General features: G+C 48.1%; 1 protein-coding gene across 2 annotated transcripts; it reads right to left on the bottom strand.

Moving 5' to 3' along the window:
- Positions 1-1,548: 1,548 nt before the first annotated feature.
- Positions 1,549-19,800, bottom strand: RAB7A (RAB7A, member RAS oncogene family). Of its 2 annotated transcripts, none has more exons than XM_042823448.1 (6): positions 19,708-19,800; positions 5,605-5,665; positions 4,415-4,541; positions 3,387-3,605; positions 2,658-2,786; positions 1,549-2,505 (listed from the first exon to the last, which is right to left on the bottom strand). In XM_042823448.1, the coding sequence occupies exons 2-6, from the start codon at positions 5,655-5,657 to the stop codon at positions 2,410-2,412; spliced, it is 624 nt and encodes a 207-aa protein (XP_042679382.1). In that variant the 5' UTR covers positions 5,658-5,665; positions 19,708-19,800; the 3' UTR covers positions 1,549-2,409. The 2 variants fall into 2 exon arrangements, with proteins under 2 accessions (XP_042679382.1, XP_042679383.1); XM_042823449.1 differs by lacking the exon at positions 19,708-19,800 and adding an exon at positions 6,686-6,711.
- Between the last annotated feature and the right edge of the window lie 38 nt (positions 19,801-19,838).

Below are 19,838 nucleotides of genomic sequence, written 5' to 3'. Positions count from 1 at the left end.
CACCTCACTCCTGCACCACCCACCCATGTGTGCATACATATCTGATGTGTGCAAATAGAGCCCATAAAGGTGTTTGCATCCATCTAGCTCTGTACGTAATCAGACACTTCTAATTAAACTGAAGCATGCTGACACAGGGGCTGTGTAGACAGCAGAACACACACAGGGACCTGCGGGCTTCTTTGTGCTCTAGTATGCCCTCCAGCTTCTGCTCTGTGGCTCTCCACATACACATAACCCTGTGCACATACACATGTATGTATATATATTTACTCACACAATATATACATTATAGTTTGTGTAGATGTGTTGATACATGTCAGAACACACACAGACTTCAGATAAATGCATTTCTATGTACCCCAGGCAGGCAGAAGCATGTCTGTGTGCCCTCATTTCCCCAGGTGCAGCCAGGCTGTGTTCACAGCTGGGTGTTGTGGTTGAGGCCATTGAGGGCTGCATGTGCATGGGGACAGGGCTGATGCTTCAGCAGAGAAATGGCTTCCCCTCAACACAACGTGCACTGCAGGAACTATCAGCCCAGCCAGCATCAGCCTGCGCAGGCATGAGGTGATGCTTTCAATGGCAACCAGCACAAGGCTCGAGTTCTTCAGGAAGATGCAGTCCCACCAGGACACAGCTATTGCAGGGCAGTTGTTTGAAATGGATGTGGACAGCAACAGCCAGTCAAGCAAGAGAAAAGTGTGCAAGGATAAAGCCACAAAGTAGGATACAGAACACAAAGGCTGTTAGAAGTCCCTTGAAATAACTGGCCTCGTTTCTCACTGCTTTGCTTTCTGTGTTGCTGGGGACACAGCAGTGAGTGAGGCAGCACTGAGTGCCAGCAGAGGTGGCAGCAGAGCAGAGGTCATGCCCAGAACCTAGGAACTGCACACCTCAGGGGGAGCAGACCAGATCAGGCAGAGAACCTTTGCTCAACCCAAGGAGCATGAGCAGAGATAGCTGCCCTACTCAGGTCTGTGGGGTCACCCAACTAAATAACGCCTGCCCAGCCCCCTCTTAAGGGAACAACCTTACAGTACAGAGGCTGCACCATTGAGGAGGCACCAGTTCAATGAAAAGGTGACAGAGGAGGAGGAAGAAAGCATGTTAGTGAAGGAAAAAAGAGAGTCAGAAACAGAAGTAAACAAGGAAGTTTGTTCTTGTTTAGTTTATTGGCATCATGTTTGTCTCTTTACATAAGAGCTCAGCCTACGTACTAGAATGTAGACCTCTGGAAAACAGGTAGAAGGGCTCCATTTAAGCAAGCTACAAACGCAAGAACAAATACCAGGAAGAAAGGAAGAGAGAGAAAAGGGACTAGAGTGCCAAGTTTCCCCATACCAAAAAATCCAGATTAGCAGTCAGTAAGAAGAAAAGGAAGATCCATAGTCCAGGTCGTTCATTCAGACACAGCTACCATCACCCGGGTGGGAGAGGAGCTCCTTCCACAGCACAGAGAGCCACTGCAGCACCCCAGCTCTGGCTCCTTCTCATACTCAATCCGGGACATTAGGAGTTAAGCAGGAGGAGAGGTGAACAGTGAGGTCATTTCATAGCTGTATTTAATTTTAAACCCAATAATCCAGTGTGCATGTCAATGCTGTTATGCAAATCTCAGAATTTAGATACAAGGTAGCCAGACAGATTTTCCAGAAGATGAAGCCTCTCGGCCTCAGAACAAGACGACTTACATAGTTCATCTCTACTGTACAGAATACTGCCTCTATCTGGACTCTGTGTCGCTAGCACACCACAGCTCACAAGTGTCCTCCTCACTTTCTACACAATCTGTGTTTCAGTACTTGAACATGTAATTCAGGAATTTTACACTAATTTATACATTTTTAATTGGTTGCATATATTAACATGTACTATAAGATTTCTCCTAAAGAAGCATTACATAATACATGGATACTGTAAAAAGATCTGATTAGTTAAAAGTAACAAGCATTAACAGAGATACATACAAAACTCAACCTAGTTAGACTGAGTGCTGAGCTTGCAATGAACTATGGGTAATCAGCCTTTCCAGTTGCAGCCTTCACAGGGGAAAACACAAGACAGTTAAAAATGTATGTAACTTGTTACACAGATTACCTGTAAACAGTTTCTCTCCATTGGACACCTGGAATTAGATTCAGTTCCAAACATACATACGAATTTCCATTTTAAACTAAGAGAAAGGCCTGTTACCATGAAGTGTGATGTGGATGGTGCGGGGATGCGAGCTCTGAAGTGCTGGGCTCTCAGATGCTCATGGGAGATGGGTGGATTTTGGCAGCTGGAGATGGAATTATTTTTTTTTTTTTTAATTTTCTTTTTAAACACAGAAGAGGGGCTGTGTGTTTGAAGGCCTAAGTGTGATATTTGTTTGTGAAGGACTGTGCTCAACCCCTCCCTCTTCCCTCAGCAGCTGCAGCTCTCCGCAGAAGCCTTCACTCGGTCGTTCTTGTCTAGTTTGATGGGTTCGGGGAATTCGTTGTAAAGCTCCACTTCGGTTTCCTAGCAGGGGGGAAGGAAGAGTTAATGCCACAGCTCTCCACAGCGTGCTGGGGAAAGCTGTTGGAGAGCCCAAGCCTTCCCAGCCGCCTGCACTGACTGAGCCCGGCACGCAGGGCCAGCACCAGCAGAGGGCACCGCCAGCGCCTTCATACCTGTTTAAGTGCATTTCGTGCAATCGTCTGGAAAGCTTGTTCCACGTTGATGGCCTCCTTGGCACTGGTTTCAAAGTAGGGGATGTTGTTTTTACTGTAGCACCAGGCTTGTGCCCGTTTTGTGGTGACCTGGGTGGACAGAGAACAGCATCACCACCTCCAGCTAGACAGAAAGAGGACTTGGAAACAAGTCAAGGCCGGAGACCCCTCACAGCCAACTTGAGCTAAGGCAGCACAGTTCTAACCTCACTAAAACTATAGCCTTGATACAGAGCTGTCCCTAGCAGTCCCAGCTCTAATAGCAAAGGTAAGGTTGAGTACTTTTTTCCACAGCCTTATTTGAAGCTCTATCATAGGCAGGGCCAACTTCTGCTGGAGCACCTGATAAAACCGCCTGCCGTGAAGCTCTCAGCAAGGATGGCGCCCAGAGGAGACCAGACCACAGAGGACAACTTGCTCAGGTACCTGCAGGACAAGGACTCGCTGCTCCCAGAGCAGTTATTCAGCAGTACTGAAGGAGAAAGAGCTCTTTCTCCTTAAGCCTACCAGGGAGCTGCTGCAAGAGCTCTACCATAAAGGCAGGAGCACATCATACACAGACACCTGACCTCTCCAGGTAGATAACAGCCTGGAGAAACTCTCCCACCATTGGCTATCACGTGGGGAGCCACACACACACCTTCCACTCCAGCAATTCCCTAGAAGGAGCAAGCAAGTCACAGTACTCACTTGTCTGTTTTCTAGGTCGATCTTGTTTCCCAGGACAACAAAGGGAAAGTTCTCAGGATCTCTTGGGCTGGCCTGAATGAGAAACTCGTCCCTCCAGCTGTCAAGGGTTTTGAACGTGTTAGGGGCTGTGACATCAAACACCAGCACACAGCAGTCTGCTCCCCTGTAGAAGGCAACTCCCAGAGACTGGAATCGTTCTTGGCCTGCTGTATCCCATATCTGTAACAAAAGACAGGGCAAATAAGCCAGCTCTGATCTAAGACAGACACTCCACAACTAGAGTATTTATTTCAAAGACTCTCCACTAGATGTCCATAAGCCCCAGCTAACAAGACAGAAGGAACATCAGAAGGTTCGGGATTTTTTCGTAGAAACCAGGTTTCACAGACCAGAAACATCCTTCTAAAGATGGAGTTCACTGCTGTGCCCAACCTGAGCCAGCTTTGGATCATTGTTCTAAACAAGCAGGACCAGCCATTAGGATCGGGTGGCAGCCTGCCTGCAGCACTTGGGTACACTGGGACAGTTCAAACTCCTCTCTACTGGCTACAGGAGGGTTTCCACTGACTTGCTGTCAGTCTCACATGGAGATGAAAGCATGAGATAACAGACACACAAGCAGACTGGCAGGTTATGTGGCACTATACCCACAGGAGTAAGGGCAGCACAAGTAGTATGATCTGATTAAGGAGTCCTTTTCCAGCCCTTTTCAATTCCTGAGCACTACAGAAGAGCATCTTTCCACCAAGACAAAGTACACTGACAGCACCAAAAGCTGTTTGTTTTGAAATGAGGATTGGCAAATCTGCCACTAGCTGAGCCCAGACAAACTGATCTCTGCTTTCCCTCATTCAGCCCACATCCAGCTTTTCTGAGAGAAGCTCAGCAGCTGCTGTGGCCAAGAGCAATTTCACACCAATGGGATTCACACCCAGTACACTGGCCCCTGCACTGCTCTGAGCTACAGTGAACAGATGCTTCCACACAAGCATAGTGCAGACACCCTTCCAGCAGGAGTCACTGCTTACCTGCATTGTCACTAGCCTGTCATCCACCATGACCTCTTTTGTCAGGAAGTCTGCACCTATCGTAGCCTTGTACTGGTTACTAAATTTCTTGTTCACATACTGGTTCATGAGTGATGTCTTCCCCACCCTGTACAGAAAGAAAAAGAGACTAAGCAGGTTGCTTTTGCAACTGTGTTTGAATTGACCACTCTAAACAAAATGTTTCCCTGCCATTTACTTTCTACCATAACCTCCTCTCCAAGAGGGGGAAAAAAAGGAAAAAAGAGAAAACACCCACTTCCGTAAGAAGGGACTTTCACAGCAATAGGTGCTGAGGCAACATGTGAGTAAAAGCATTAGCTACATAAGGATATGAAGGCTTAAAGTCTTGAGAAACTATCTTTCCCCATCAGTAACCTGATATTCAGTCAGGAGTATGCATCACTGAATGATCATAAGGGCAGCCTTGTAAGATTAAGTGCCCCAGCAAAACAACAACACCAGTCACCTTTAGCCTCTTCAGCTGGAGGAAGAAGGCAATGTCAGCACAGCAGCTGCATGCACACCTGCCAGGGGCTCGGAGGCAGAGAGCCTCCTCAGAGAAACAGCTCAGAGGGTTCACATACGCTCTGCAGGGCTGAGAAGCACTCCCTGATCAACAGCTCGCTGGGCACATGGTATAAATAAGTGCAACTCATGGGAGTCAGGTTACAGCCTGCACAGCAAGTCCCCAACCTGCAACAGTGGAGCAGGCTCCTTGCCCAAGAGAGCAGAGCAGTAAAGCCTTCCTTCAAGGGAAAGGCTCCAGTTAGAAACTAAGCAGGTGGCTCAATGTAAGCTTTATCTCTGAGAGAGGCAGAGCTTTAGGAAGTCACAAAAATGCCTATTACTTTGGGGTTTTTCTTACGTTTTTAATTGAAATGCTTATTTCACCTTCAAACTTAACATCCTTGCAGAGAGGCTTTCCAGTTTGGTCAACCCATTTCATTTCCCTGTTAAATGTTACAGAAAGTCTTCAAGATATTAAACTGTGGAGACCCATCAGGACAGAGTGCTGGGACATTATCCTCAAGCTGTAATATCACTATCCAGGGCTAGAGAAGTCTCTCCTCCCAGCACTGCTGACTTCCTGCTGTGCATCCAGAGTTCCACTGATCAGAGCACTGCTCCAGCCAGGTACAGATTGGCACCTTAAAGGCTCCCCCACTTACCCAGAGTCTCCAAGGATGATGACTTTCAGTAACACTTTCTTCCTAGAAGTCATCTTTTAAACTAGAAAGGAAGAGAAACAATTCCATGAGACTTCATCAGCACGTTATTTCTTAAGGCAGAAAGCAGTAAGCTTGGAGTCTGAGAAGCCAGACTGCTAGCAAGGAAACAGCAGTTGGAAGAGCCTGAGGCCAGACTTCCAGTGCAGCCTTGAACTGAAGCAGTAACCAAGCGTATGCCCACTGCACTGGCAAGGCCAAGCATGACCAATAGTGACAACTTGATAACAGCAAGTAGAAATACACATTTGTCCTTGGATCCAGTTTCCAGGTTGTTCTCTGGACATTGCCTCACCGGATGGAGTGGAGCAAGCTCCCAAAACAAAGCCAGTTCTTGTATGTGCTGTGAGATGTAGGCAGTGATGCACCTAGAACCACACTCGAGCTTCGTACTGTTCAGCAGTTCCCTAGAAAATGAAGCCCAGCTTCTTCTACCTTCCAGATCTGTGAAAGGTAGAAGCAATAGCTGCACTCTGTGAAGACACTGAGTCCCTGGAGATGCAGTGGATGAAGCAGTCACAGTCACACAGGACAGCTGAAATTGCCATGCCAGCTACTGCCAGGCTACAGGGTCTTTATGAGGAGATGTGAAGCAAGCTACTGCCACCTCAGCTTCCTGGAAGGTGGAGTAAGACTACAGTAACAAGCCTTGTAACATTGTCTGTTGCTGCCAGACCATGAGTTGCATCCTGCCACTCTTCCTAGGTGCGTGGCCATAAGTGTGCCACTAATAGTTCATTTGATTAGCAAGAGAGTTGGGCTCCAGAGATCTATGCTGTTACTTGCTCCCAGATCTCCTCCAGGTCTGTGAAAAAGCTGCAACTATATCAGCTAGAACAAACAGGCCCAAATACACCTCAGCATAGAGAGAGCAAGTACAAAGCCCTGCTGCTAGCAATGGAGAAAGGCCCCGCATCAACACTCCCTACTGTGAGGCCCCACTCCCCACGTCTGAGAAATAAATAGGACAAAAATCTTTGTTGCTCAGGCTTCATCAGATCACAGACCCCAGTCTGGTACTGACCTGGTCTACGTGGGCTTCCTGGCTTTCCCCAAGCAGCTCTTGCAGGCCCTCTGCAGCTGAACAAGCCAGAAGATGGTTATACGTGTGCTACTTTGAATTCAGAAAACCTCTGACACAGGCTTCATGTGCTAATCCCTTAAATAGGGACTTGACTACCCTAGAACTCTCATTCTGCCACACCAACATGCATTCATTCTACTACATAACTCCTACTCTTCAAGAGCTATTCCTGACTTTCACAGCTAAGGAGGCCTTCACTCTGACAACAGCATGAATACGGGCATCTTCTGAGCAGCTTGGTCCTACGCATTGCTGGGATAAGCAACAGCCCAGGCTGCAAGATCACTGCTACCCACTTCATCCTGCTGCTACAGGAGGGAGCATCGTCTGAGCCGCAGAAGCCTCTTACCAGATGCGGTGTCTGACTGCAAAAAGCCTTTATCATCAAGCTTTGAGCAGAGAAAGAAGGGCAGTCTTTTAGACCATCCCACCAGGGAGTGTTGCATAAGCTGAAGGAGCCATCCTGCTGCTGGTGGAGGAAGCAGTGCACTTTGGACTGCACCCACCTCATGTATGTAGTGACACACTGATGTGAAACACTGCTCGGATAGTAACAGCCAAAGGCTGCTGAGTAAACAGCCACATCCCATCCAGAGGGTTCATGCTGTCCTTAGATGGCTGTCAGTACATGCCAGAGAGCCTGCACGGGACAGTTACTCTTGTTATTAGCACCTCTCCTTTCTGGCTGCCTTGGAGCTGAGTGTCACCAATCAACCCCAACATTCAGTCCACCTTCCGCTCATGCTAAGATCCACACTTCAGCTCATCCCGTTAACAGCAGCAGGCAGAACAGTCCATGTAAACTCTTCCAAGCAGACTGCACCTCCTTTGCTTTCAGAGCATGTAGCAAAAGCAACCTTAGTGCTAGCCAAGCCAGGGAATTCTGCAGAACAGTTTGCCCATACGGAGTAAGAAAAGCAAGCAGGGCCTTGGAACAGCTGAGAGACAGTTACATATAGTGAACTGCCATCAAAAACATCTGCACAGATTCAGGTCTAGTGTAATAGTCACCTGTTTTCCTCAGGATCAAGGCTAAACAACTCACCCTGAAGTGACTGTCAGAACACAGCATGTACTGCTTCTATTTTCCTCCAGTGTTTTTAGTATCATTTGCCATCAGCTGCTACAAGCTCACTGCCTCCTGGTATTCAAAGCAGCTTTAGACAAGCTGGCATTAGTTCTTATGCTCAGTGAGGGATTTACAGCGCCCCAAGTTACAACACTAGCAGACTGGATCCTTAGTGCCCAAATTCAACATGGCCTGAAGTCCCGCAGTGAGGCGAGGGAATGCTGCTCTGTCAGGTCTCATCACCTGGGAAGCAGCTCACTGAGCAGCCACAGGAAGCATGAATCAAACTCAGCCCTGCCTTCTTCTCATAGCTTACTGGCTACCCCATCAGTGTGGAGGGCCATTACTGCTTCCCTAATGCTAGTCAGGTGAGGCACTCAGCTTCCCCCCCAGGTGATGCATGGATATGAGCCACAGCACAGCAGGAGCTGCCTCAGCTCAGTGCTTGGTTTGGGCCACAAAGCAGTGAGGAGCTCCAGCTCCGCAGTCCCTCAGCAGAGGCCACTGCTCAGAGCTTCTCACCCCTGTTCTACCACTCCTGATGGATGCTGCTTCCAAGCCCAGCCAGCAGTTGGATCAAGCCCCCTTAATAACCATCTCCTTACACATAGAATGAAACCCCAGAGGTGCTTTTTGCCATTCTCAGAGAAGGCTGTCATTGGAGAGCAGACCTGATAAAACACATCTTTCAAAACCTGCAGATGTCCTGGAGCCTTCCCACAGAAGGCAGGCCTTCTAGTTTAAGATCAGGTTGATCTCTATAGCACTACTTTGCCATTTCCCTGATCCTTATCACGTTCTGCATGGCTGAGCAGGTATCCAGCAGCAGCTCCAGCTTTAAAGCTGCCATTTGTGCTAAACAGAGGTGTGACTTGTCCTGCAGAGATCTTAAAGATTCAGACGGATTGAAGAAGCCCTGATATCTTAACTGGGGTCTCTAACAAAGGAAGCCAAAGGCTCAAACTACTCCAGGAACACAACTACATACATGTCCTAAGCTATTTAGATCTCATTTCTGATGAGCATTGCTAGTACAAAACTACAGGAGAACAAGAATATAGCTTCTGCTGACAGACAGTGCAGGTTTATGTATCCATTAGGCAGTTAGTTCACATTAGAAATTTCTCTGGTTACACCTGTGAGAAGCAGGACATCACTGGGCCAAGCTGAGATGTAGGTTCCACAGGGTTCTCCCAGACTTCCAGTATAACAAGCTCAGGTTGAGAACCACCACAGTTTTGAACTCACCAAATCGGTGGTATCCAAGGCTGAGACCATTTTGTAACATGCATGCAACTTCTCTGCTTTGTGCTATCTGGTGTGATTATTCTGGAGCAGCATCCTGCAAGAGTCACAGAAGCCCTTAAGATGGCAGTGTGTGAGCTCACACAGGGCTCCCATCCAGTCCCAGGAGCATTTCTGAACAAACACTTCCTCTTTCAGAGAAGTCCTGAAGAGAAATGGTAACATTTGCCTCAAGATATAGTTTTGTTTTACACTGTGCCAAGTCTCCCATAGAGAAGTCACCTGGATGACTGATGATAACACAGCCTACCAGCACACCCATCTAGCCTTGTTTAGGGGCTGTCAAAGCTCCATCAGTTGGGAGGCCAGTCAGCACTTTCTTCTCTCCTGGCTTTACAGCTGCCAAAGGAATGATGCAGCTCCTCAGAGGGGAGAGAGAAGTCTGTCCACTCAATTTTTAGTGCCTATCCCTGTAAGAAAGCAAGCCATTACCAGTGTTGACTCCCATGAGGTTCAGCCTAGAACAGCACATTCACTGTCAGTAATATTACCACCTGTGTAACACTGGCCCACAAGAGCAGGAAGGGAGAACCCTCACAACACACCTGCACGTGTTGCTGACTTAGCTGGCCAAACAGAAGAATCAGGAACAGTCTGATTAAGCTCTGTAGCACAATTGCCTAAATGCAAGATTAAAGAGTCTGTGCCAAATCTAATTAGACTTCCCTTGTCGCTTCAAAGCACATTACAATTGTCCTTTCATTGGCTATATTAAGACAGCTGTTTTAGCTCAAGTAGAAATGGATGGTTAAGGATTCCTTAGAGATGCTCATGCGTCAGGTGACAGTGCAGGCACTTCAATATTAATTAGGTTGGTGCAAGCAGAGAACAGCAGGAGCTCACACTGGCAGCCCACTAGATCTCTTATATTAGTTACACTCAGACAGAAGTAGGCCTTGTGATAGAAACACCCTGTTAAGTCACTCAGGAACAGTTTGGGTATAGAAGTAGCCAGGCTTGGGCAAGGACACTCAGCTTTATGGAAGATAGCAGCACGTTGGTTTTAAACCTGCCAATAAGCCACCCGAGCAGTCTACCATTGCTCCTTCACTATTAAACAGTTCAAATCACAATCTTAACCAATCTTAACCAGCAAAGCAACCCAAGCTGATGCTAGGTGAACAGGGCCATTTGATAAGGAGCCCTCTGCTCCTGCATCTAGCAGCCTGCCATCTGTGCCTTCCACTAGGAGGTAGCACAAAGCTGAAACAAGACTATTGCAGCCCACTTCTCTTCCCCAGTCCTTTGGCAGGGACATTTAACACTGCTCAGACAAGGTGCAAACAGGAGGTGAGCAAGCACCAAGCAGACAAACTCACCACAATTCTCCGTTTTACTCCCTGTCCTGCAGACAGGGCAATAGTGAGCAGGCGTTCCATGGGAAGATACCCCATTAAGAGATAGGCTCACCACAGTCTGAGCAGAGGAACAGCCACCTGAGTACTAGGAAAACCTTCTGTAGAGAAAACTTTACCCTGGAATTGATCAAAATTGTTCTGAAAAGCAGCTACGTACATTTCCGACACAGAAACGCTACCTCTGTTCCCTCTTCTCATGTGGGGGAGGTTGCAGAGCATTAAGCCTCCATAGCCAAGAGTTATTTTTATTCCCCTTCTCAATGGTTCTGCATTTCTTCAAGGAGAATGAAGCTGGAAAAATGATTCAGAACCAGCTCACACAGAAACCATTTCTTCCCAGAACCAGAAAGTTTCCAGGGATGTTTGGCACTACAGGAGGTGACATCTGCTTGGACCTTCAGCCACTGAAGTGAGGGGCTCACTGGATGTTTATCCTGCTCTTACATGAGAAAACAGGAAACTGGCATATATCATCCACCCCATGCTCACACTGAGCCCTGCTGTGACTTTTTAAGCAAAGACAATGAAAGGCATCACGTCCTGGTAAGGCAGAGAGTCTGTGATTGCAGTTAGTTGACCAGGATCACAGCTCTGCTTGTACAGAGCTCAGGAGGTCCAGAAACTCTGTCTTGACATCTCAGCAATCTCCACTTGCAGCAGGGCCTCAAGTAAGAGCTGAACACATCCTATAAACACAGTCCTGTAACAGCTCAGTTCCATCTACCTGGTCATGCAGAACATGAATATGGTGTCTGCTAATGTAAAGCTACAGGTGTCAGCATGAGCAATTCAACATGACTGCTGATCTGAGACAAGTGGAGATGAGCTTCTAACATGTAATGCATTCTCCAGGGTGACATGAGCCCATAAGCAGAGCCACAGCCCTGTGCTTTCAGCTGGAAAAAGGCTGAGAGCTGCTACAGGACAGTCAGCAGAGACTGTTACTTTTGTATGAACGTGGATTAAGAGATGCTAAGTTGTCTTCAAGCAAGGAACCAGAAGAAGATTCTAAGTTCTGTGAGAGCACCTAAGCTGGTGTGTTTTCCTCACTAAGTTTGAGCTCTCTACGAGTGGAGCAAGTGCCTAGCAGCCTCACACTGAGGACAGCTACAAAAGCACATTTAGTTCTGGTAGCAAGTTGAGCCTTGCAATGACAGGAGCCATACAGACAGGCAACCTCCTCTCCTCCCATGACAGCTCTACCAATAGCTCAGCCTCTCCAGCTGGCTGAGAGCTTCCCATCTAGGAAAGTCTCACATCTAGCAAGGACATGTGCTGGCTTTGTGCCTAAGCAGCAAGTTAGATACATCCTGTCACTCAGGTAGAGAGTTTGCAAGAACTGCTCTTTATAAGGTTTGCCTTTCTGGATGACAGGCTCCTATGGAACAAGAAATGTGGGCTACCACAGTCCACATGGTCAGAAGTGCTTCCAGGCTTCACCAATCCACCACAGCAAAGCAGTCGGCTAAAGCAAAGTCCACAAAGGCAGCTGGCAAGCTATTCCTGTGACAGTTACACAGAAGAGTACATTCTACTGATACAGCAGCTCATAACTGGTTTCCACCTCCTTCTTCCCCACACATTTGTGTTCCTGCTGCAACCAACATATTCCTTCCTGCTGGTACCCAGCCAAGAGCTCACAGCTCATTGTTCCCTGCTCAGGAGCAGCAGCTGGGCTGCCTGCTGCATCAAGAGCCAGCTTCTGTCCAGTTGGTACCTTTCCCAGCCCTGGGAAGCAGCAATCGCTACTCTTTATGGAACTGAGTCTCAACTACAGGTTACTTTTTGATACAGCATATTACACAAGACATCACAAGTTGTCAAGCACAGGTACACTGTGCAGAGTCTGCCAACCCTACCAAGGAATCAGAAGGCAAAAGCTTGCCCTTTTTGAAGAAAGCCCAGGGCTTTCTTCACTGACACAACTCAGATCAAAACAGAATATTAAAACATGTTTCAGGATCCCAAAGGAATCAGCTTCTCGACTAGGGCTGGCTGCAGCAAACTCCCACCCTGTTCTGAGGGTGGAGCTGCAGCCTCCAGCACAGCTGCTCCAAAAGCAAGCTGAAGCAGCCAGCCACAGCTCAGTAATGCAACATGGAGCTTAGTGCACCCGTCTGCTTCAGCACAAGCAAGTGGTATGAGGTGGTGCTAGCAGCCAGCTGAGCTGGTCCAAGAGCTCACTGCTGGATGGGTGCGATGCCAGACCTGTGCACACTCCTCCAGCTGCACACAAGAGCTCTGATAATTCCACAGAAGAGGACGTCCCAAATGCCAGCTTAGTCAGAGCCAGGACAGAGGGAAGGCAGGAGCAATGCTGCCAGTGCCTGGTAGGAGTGATGTGTGCAGAGGGATCACAGGACTCGCACATGAGAAGGGGTCAGCTCTCCCTGAGGTTCCAGCTGGGGCTCCCTTAGCGCAGCAAGCACAGATTTGGAGAGCACAACATTCCTGAGAGGCACTGATGCACATGATTAGTCGAGCTCAAAGCCCAAGCTTTCAAAGCCAAGTTCTCCAGGCCAAACCTCACTGATTCACAGCACTGTTACACCTCCCGGCACTTCTCCAGATCAGAGTTGTTTTGGGCCTGCACAATCCTGGAGTATTAGCTGAGGGAACTGAACAAGTTTGTTATTCTGGAGCTGCCACCAAGTTGTGACTGCTCAGTAGGAGTCTAAACAAGGCAGGACCTGCCTCCACCTCCACAGCTCAGGAGCAGAGCTTAGAAGCTGTCCCTCGTGGTTTAGGGAGCACTGCAGCCACCTTCTCTGGAGGAGGCATTGTGTTGATCTGATTGCATGGTTGGAAAGTGGGAGCTAAGCAAGCCCCAGTTCATTTGCTTACAGTACAAAGGTAGATGTGTCTCTGCATGTTTAGTCAGACCACTTGCATGTTTAAGAGCAGTAGGAGAGGTCTGGAGGTCAGATCTCAACATCTCCACAAACATTACTTTACCTGGCCTGCTACTCATTATAAGATTACAGCAGCATAAGCAAGCTCTCCCAGGTGAGAAATGCCCTGAGCCAGGGGAAGGGATGTGCAGCATCTCCAGCAATAAGGGCAGATATGCTGGGCAGCCATCCTGGATAGCTCGCTTGAGAACAAACACCATCATCTCCACAGCCAGCAGCAGGTATTTTGAGACTGCAACTGTACAGGAAGGCCTCAAAATAGGCAATGTGCTAAAGCACATAGCACCAAGTCCAGGACACTGAGAAAACCAAGGTGCTGAAGCAGCAGTTTTCACACTGTACAAAAACAGCCCTGTGAGAAAGCCATACAAAGAGCTTCTCTCAGAGCTGGATGTTCCCAGTCATGAGGTTTCTTAGTCCACCTCACCCGGACTTCCTCCAGAAGGCAAAGGCCCCTCACACTACAGGGTATCTTCCTCCCAGGAATGAGAAGACACATAAGAGCCTCAACAGACTGATAGCAAGAGCCTGAAGATTTCACTTACCCTCCTTTTGTAGGCTCAAGTTACATTGCCATTCAGGTATGAATATTGATGTGCCCATACCTCCCAGGAGGAAGCAGCACTCCGAGTCCCTGAAGATTTCAGATAGTTCCCAGCTAGCTCCAATCCTCCCTGGGGATAAGGCTGTTACAAGAGCAGGCATGCTTGCTTTAACACCCCTCCCCCTTTATTAAAGCAAGCTCAACTTCCCCTCTTCTGCCCTGGGGGAGACAATCTCAGGATGTGGGAGGAGAGCTGAGCACATCCACTGGCTGCTGGGAGACACTAGGCAGCAAGCCATGCGTCTTGACTAAGGGCCTTGCCTGCACAAAGCATCTGAGCTGTACCAGCATAGCTTCCATGTTGCCATGCCTCTACCAGAACATCCTTGATGGAGACCTGCCAAAGCAAGCAACACGAACCTTATACAACTGAAACATGGTATGGTGCCCATACAGCCTGCATCACACTGCCGTGGCTGCCAGATTGTTGGCACACAGCCACCTCACCCGTGGAACCAAACAAGTTTCAGGAACCTCTCTATGAATACTGAAAGCCCAGCACAGTTCCCACGTTAGTGAGACAGAGGCAGCTGGGTTATAATCCAGGAAGATAACCAGTAAATAAGCCTGACCAGTTCAAAATACTGCAGGTTTGTCAGGCCACTAAGATACAGTGAAGTTGCTAACTCTCTACCATTTCCAACTATATATTTCAAGTACTGGGATTAATTTCTTGTTTTGTTTCCAGCTTGCTAAGATTTTACACATTCCTATCATGCTTTCAGTTTTAGAAACACAGACAGGAGGTGTTAGATAACCTTTGGAGGGGTAAGCAAAACACAGATCTTAGACCTTGCCACTGGTACTCAAGCCTTATTTTATCTACTCCTGGCTGCTAGTTTTCCCAGTTCCTAGAGGCTGGGCAGGAAACAAGTAACTGAGAAGGCTTCAACAAAGGTTCAGGCACTGAAGTCACAAACAATGGCATGAGAAATGGCTGCAAGACGATGCACCTCAGCTGTTCTGCTTTAGCACCAGGATCCTAGTAAGTGGGACAGGACAAATACTGAATCCCATACATGCAAATGTGAAGAACTACAAAACCAGCATTAACAGCAACATCCTTCCTCTTATTTCAGGAAGTCTTATTCTTGAGAATAAGTCTGCTCAAAGACAGGTGACTTCTTCCAGAGACACACTGCAATCTAAGAACTACACCTAGGTCTGTGAGCAGAAGTCCTGATCCTACTCATACTCAATACCTCTTACTATGCTACCGCAGTTTGCTGAGCAGGAAGGACAAGTATTACAGTCCCAGGATGGGAGGGAAACACTTACCATGACAGCTGAGTCAACATCTAACAAGGAATTCCTACAGTGGAGATTGTTTCAAACTCATACTTTGCCCCTTACTCCCCCTTGCACAGCTCCTGCAACATTTACCAGCTCAGTTATTCTCTTATTCTCCGCAAAGGACTAGAACAGTTTCACTGAAGTGACTTGCATATTATTCATAAGACAGCACTGGTAAGCTACATCTTCTTGCCAGAGGGAAGATCAGGGCTAGGGATGCCTTCGTTGCAGCTGTCTCACCACTCATGCTCAAGCCAATATTACCACAGTGCCAGATTGCAGTTCAGATACATTAGCAGTATCCAGGAGTCAAGTTGAGGAGAAACCTACAGAGCCAAGTGACTCAGCCCACTTGGAAGAGATGAACACCAAGCAGGCTACCATTCAAGCTGCTTTCCAGCAAAGAGAGACCCAGTGTTTGGTAAGGACTCATTAGATAAGACTGGCAGTCCCAGCAATCAAAGTCCAGTACTCCACAGCCAGGAAGCCTCCAAAGGCAAGCTCCAGCTATCTGCCTTCACTTTCACCCACTGCTTAACTAGTCCAGCTAGTCTGCCAGGTGATCAAAGCTGCAACATGCAGTGAGCTAGTACAGGCTCCAGGAGTTTTCCTTGAGTAGCTACATAAAGATCTATCCATTTATTTTAGGAATTTCTGCTTAAAACTCAAGCAAGCACAGTTAGATATGAAACGTCAGCTTCAGGTGATAGTTCTGGATGGGCAGGAGGGCAAATCACTCACTACCTCAAGTGCTTTCAAACTGCACAAATAGGATTCTTGGCACAAGTTTACACTGCAATCCATGTCAAGTGCAGTGCACCTTTCCTGAAGCCGCTCCGCCCTGTGAGAACAGTCGTGCCCTCAGAACAGGCTTCCCAGCAAGAGACGTCAAGGCTATTTGAGATCAGCTGTAAATCAACACACTTCTGTGGCCCAGACAAGCTTGTTCCCCTCCGTCACTGACCGAGCATGAGTTAGCAACAGCAGTGTTGACACAGCTTTCTCATGCATGGAGTGCTGGCTCTGGCACCAGGAAGGAGAAGCAGTCTCACAGGAGCAGCAGTAACAGCAACAATGACATCATCACAGCAGATCTCCAGCAAGCAGTAAATGCAGCAGCATGCAGAGTTCAAGCACACTGTTTGTGGGGATGCAGCAGGAGAAGCAAGCATACTGAAAGCTAGCAGCAGCCATGTGATAGGAGCCTCCCTTAACTGCCTACTATTTCTGAATAGCACAACTGGAGCCACTGACCTTGGGCACTCATTTAGAAGTTTTATTCAAATCACATTTAAAGGGAAGTAACCTTTTAATAAGGCAGCTAACTGTAAAACAGCAAATGCTATGTTAGCTACTGTCATTCAATTTGTTACCGTGCTCAATCCCGTTTTTGAGAAGCAGAGCCCATGTTTGGACCATTATTGCAGAAAGCAACCTTTTACCCTCACAATTTAGTGCCACAACTTCTCTGTGTCTGAAGGCAGACTGCTACACAGCAACGGCAGGAGATCATTTTGAAAGGCTGCAGGGGTAAGTCAACCCAACTCCAACAGGCAATTAAACTGCAATTATCAAAACAATGCTGTGCAAAGAAGTGCTTCAGTATCTGAAGGATGCTGGATTGCTGTCAGACCAGCATACAAGGCATAAACATACTAGCACTCAGCCAAGTTCAGCACCAAGTTCATTTTCATCTGCACCCCCTTCTGCCAAAAGGACCTCAGTACCAGCAAGCCTAGCAGGTGCTTCAGAGCAGCACAGGTCACAGCCATGGGAAAGCCCAGGAGGCAGAGAACACTGGTAAGCAAACTCTCACTTTGCACACTTAGTTTACTTCTGTTATTAAAGAAATTGGTATGCTACAACAGGAGGGACAGCAAGCATCTGTGAGCCCAGACACTCCTAAGCTCATTCAGAAATGCAAACACCCTGTGCCTTATTCCACAGCCTTCATTCCTAAGCCCAGGCTCACCAAGCACCCATCTCTGGATGAAACATTTGAAAGAACATCCTAATCCAGCACAAGCAGTTTTGTTTACAGTCAAATGTTAAGTTCCACATAAGCTAGTCTCATTTTTGCAGAGAAGTCAGACTAAAATCTCATACATGCCAGAAACAAAACTACATATAGTTCTGCACAGATGGTTTGATCTTAATTGTCATGTTTCCTCAAGGACAAGTTTTGCCAGAGATTTGCTCTGACAGGTAATTCGCATGACCTTCCAAGCCAGCAGCCTTAAAGCAGTAGCTTTAAGAAGGTGCTTCAGAAATTCAATCTGGTAGATCTCTTTCCCCAAACATTGGTTTTGGGTAGAAAACAAAGGATGTTGTTTTCCTCAGATAAAACTCAGGAGAGATTCAGTAGCAGTTTGTATGCTTTCCGTTTACAATTCAGGATTCACCTGCTTCACAACACATCTGTGCTGCTCTGGACGGTGGCTGATGCACTGAATTTGGCAGAAGGGAAAGGATGACTGTAGCACAGTCACTGCAACAGTTATTTAAGCTTTTACCTTGGCACCTTTCCATTTTAAGGTGTAAGTCTCAGTGGGCCATGCTGAACTATTAATAGAGTATTTGAGGACACTGGCCACTGCACAACACCATGGGCAAAAGGAAAGTTTAATTTAATGAATTTCAGACCTTACCAGTTATACTTCATGCTGCAGGTGAAGAAAGCAAGAAACTACTAGTAGTTCTGTCAGTTTTCCCTGTTGAGGGGTAAGATTAACCCCCCATCTCACAGGAATATTAACAGTACAGAAAAGGGCAGCACTTGGAAGTGGCATTATTAGAGCTACTTTGGGTTCTAAAGGCATGGTGAGCCTGCTCATTAGTTCATGGAGAGCAAGTCATGTGTTCAGTCAGCTGTTGGAAGTCACAAGGAGGGGGGGGAAAAAGAGACAAGTATACTTGTTCTTCCTGAAGAAGCACAGCAACGGAGTTCTGATTATTAAACAAGGAATATTCAAACAACTCCACCCAAGACAACCTCAAATCTATCTTTTAAGTGCAGAGTACATTCGCTTTGCCAGCCCAGCCCAGCTGGAGGCACAGCAAGGCTGCAGCCTCTATCACACATCACTAGTACCACCACTGATCACACACAGAACAGCCACTAGGGAGCCTTGAAATCACAGCCAAGCACTGCATACTGCTGGTTATGTACTGCTCCCAAAAGGAACTCCCCACTTCCCCAGCACTAACCCACACCAAAAGGCACAGTGCTAAGCACAGGTCAGAGCTGGCCAGCCAGGTGCTGGAAGCTTTAATATTTCCAATTCGTAGTTATCAAACAAAGAACAGCTTGCTTACAGTTGGGAGGACTTTGTTCTATCATGTGTTCTCAGTTTACTCATAAAAAAAACCAATACACATCCCAACAACTCTGTTTATCAGCAAGTATTCTTCACTTGCAAGAAAACAGTGTTGAGAATTCCAGCTTTTACTTAAACAACTCAGAGCTACTGGGTAAGACTTACTCATTCTGATGCAGTTACCTCTTTCCCTTCAGATTACAGCAGCCTATTCTTTTAATAACTGCCTTACTACTGCAAGAATTCCACTATTTACAAGAAGCAAAGCACACTTCTTTTTAAATACAATCATTAAGTATTCCTATCTTTATTAGGCTCAATATACCTGGGCATTAATAATGCATCCATCATTTCATTTACTTTATTACGCTCAGAACAAAAAGCACTTCCAACATCCACTCTCATACTGCTCAGAACTGAGTCAGGCTTTGCACATGCCGAGAGCTCCTTTCGCAATAACTGCCAGCTCTCCCAGCCTCCTGTTTGGCAGCATAAATCGCTCCCTAGGCAGCCTGCTTGTCTCAAAGCAGCACCCAGGCGCCCCCCTCCCTCCCCCCCCCCCCACTTCAAGCACAGCCACCACCCACCCCCCAGCATTATGGACAGCCCCGGCCCCCAGCCCTACCCTACCGGCAAGGAGCAGCGCAGCACGCCACACACAACGCACTGTGCTTCGCGAGGGACCACCGCGGGCACCTCACAGCGAGGACACACACACAGGCCTGGAGAAAACGCACAGCCCGAGGAAGGCCTTCGTGCCGCCGTGCCCGAGGCGCCGGGCGGAGAAGCCCTTTCCCAGAGAGCCCTCGGCTCCATTGTTTCGGGAGAAGCACCGGGCCCAGCCCTGGGGAGGCGACAGCTCGGCTCCACCGCCCTGGATCACCCCCAGGGCGGGCGGCTGCCACTCCGGCACCGGGCCGAGCTCAGGTGAAGCACAAAGGCGGCGCCCCCCTAACCCAGCCGGCCCCAGAGGCGCCTCCGGCCGCAGGGAGGGGCCCGAGCGGCACCCCCCGCCCAGCAGCAGCAGCTGGGCCGGAGCCGGCACCCCCAACCCAGCCCCGAGCACAGGCGCCTCGCCGCGTGCGCGCCCCCCCCGCCGCTCACCGTGGTGCGTGTGCCGCAGCGCCCGCCCGAACCTCGCTGTCCCTCCCCCGCTCGTCTCGGTCGGCTTTATCGGGCCCAACCACCTCCCCGCTTTCACTTCCGCCTCCCCCCCGACAACTTCCGGTCACGGG

The sequence above is a fragment of the Centrocercus urophasianus genome, unplaced genomic scaffold (assembly GCF_019232065.1).
Source record: "Centrocercus urophasianus isolate 14NV4802_14NV808 unplaced genomic scaffold, USGS_Curo_1.0 seq_22, whole genome shotgun sequence".
Classification (NCBI taxonomy): domain Eukaryota; kingdom Metazoa; phylum Chordata; class Aves; order Galliformes; family Phasianidae; genus Centrocercus; species Centrocercus urophasianus.
This window is presented reverse-complemented; position numbering and strand designations above follow the sequence as displayed.

Coding starts and splice junctions, on each gene's coding strand:
- RAB7A (XM_042823448.1), bottom strand. CDS start 5,657: ATGACTTCTAGGAAGAAAGTGTTACTGAAAGTCATCATCCTTGGAGAC. Junction 3,606..4,414: donor ACAGGCTAGTGACAATGCAG/GTAAGCAGTGAC, acceptor CTTTTGTTACAG/ATATGGGATACAGCAGGCCA. Junction 2,506..2,657: donor CACGAAATGCACTTAAACAG/GTATGAAGGCGC, acceptor CCCCCCTGCTAG/GAAACCGAAGTGGAGCTTTA.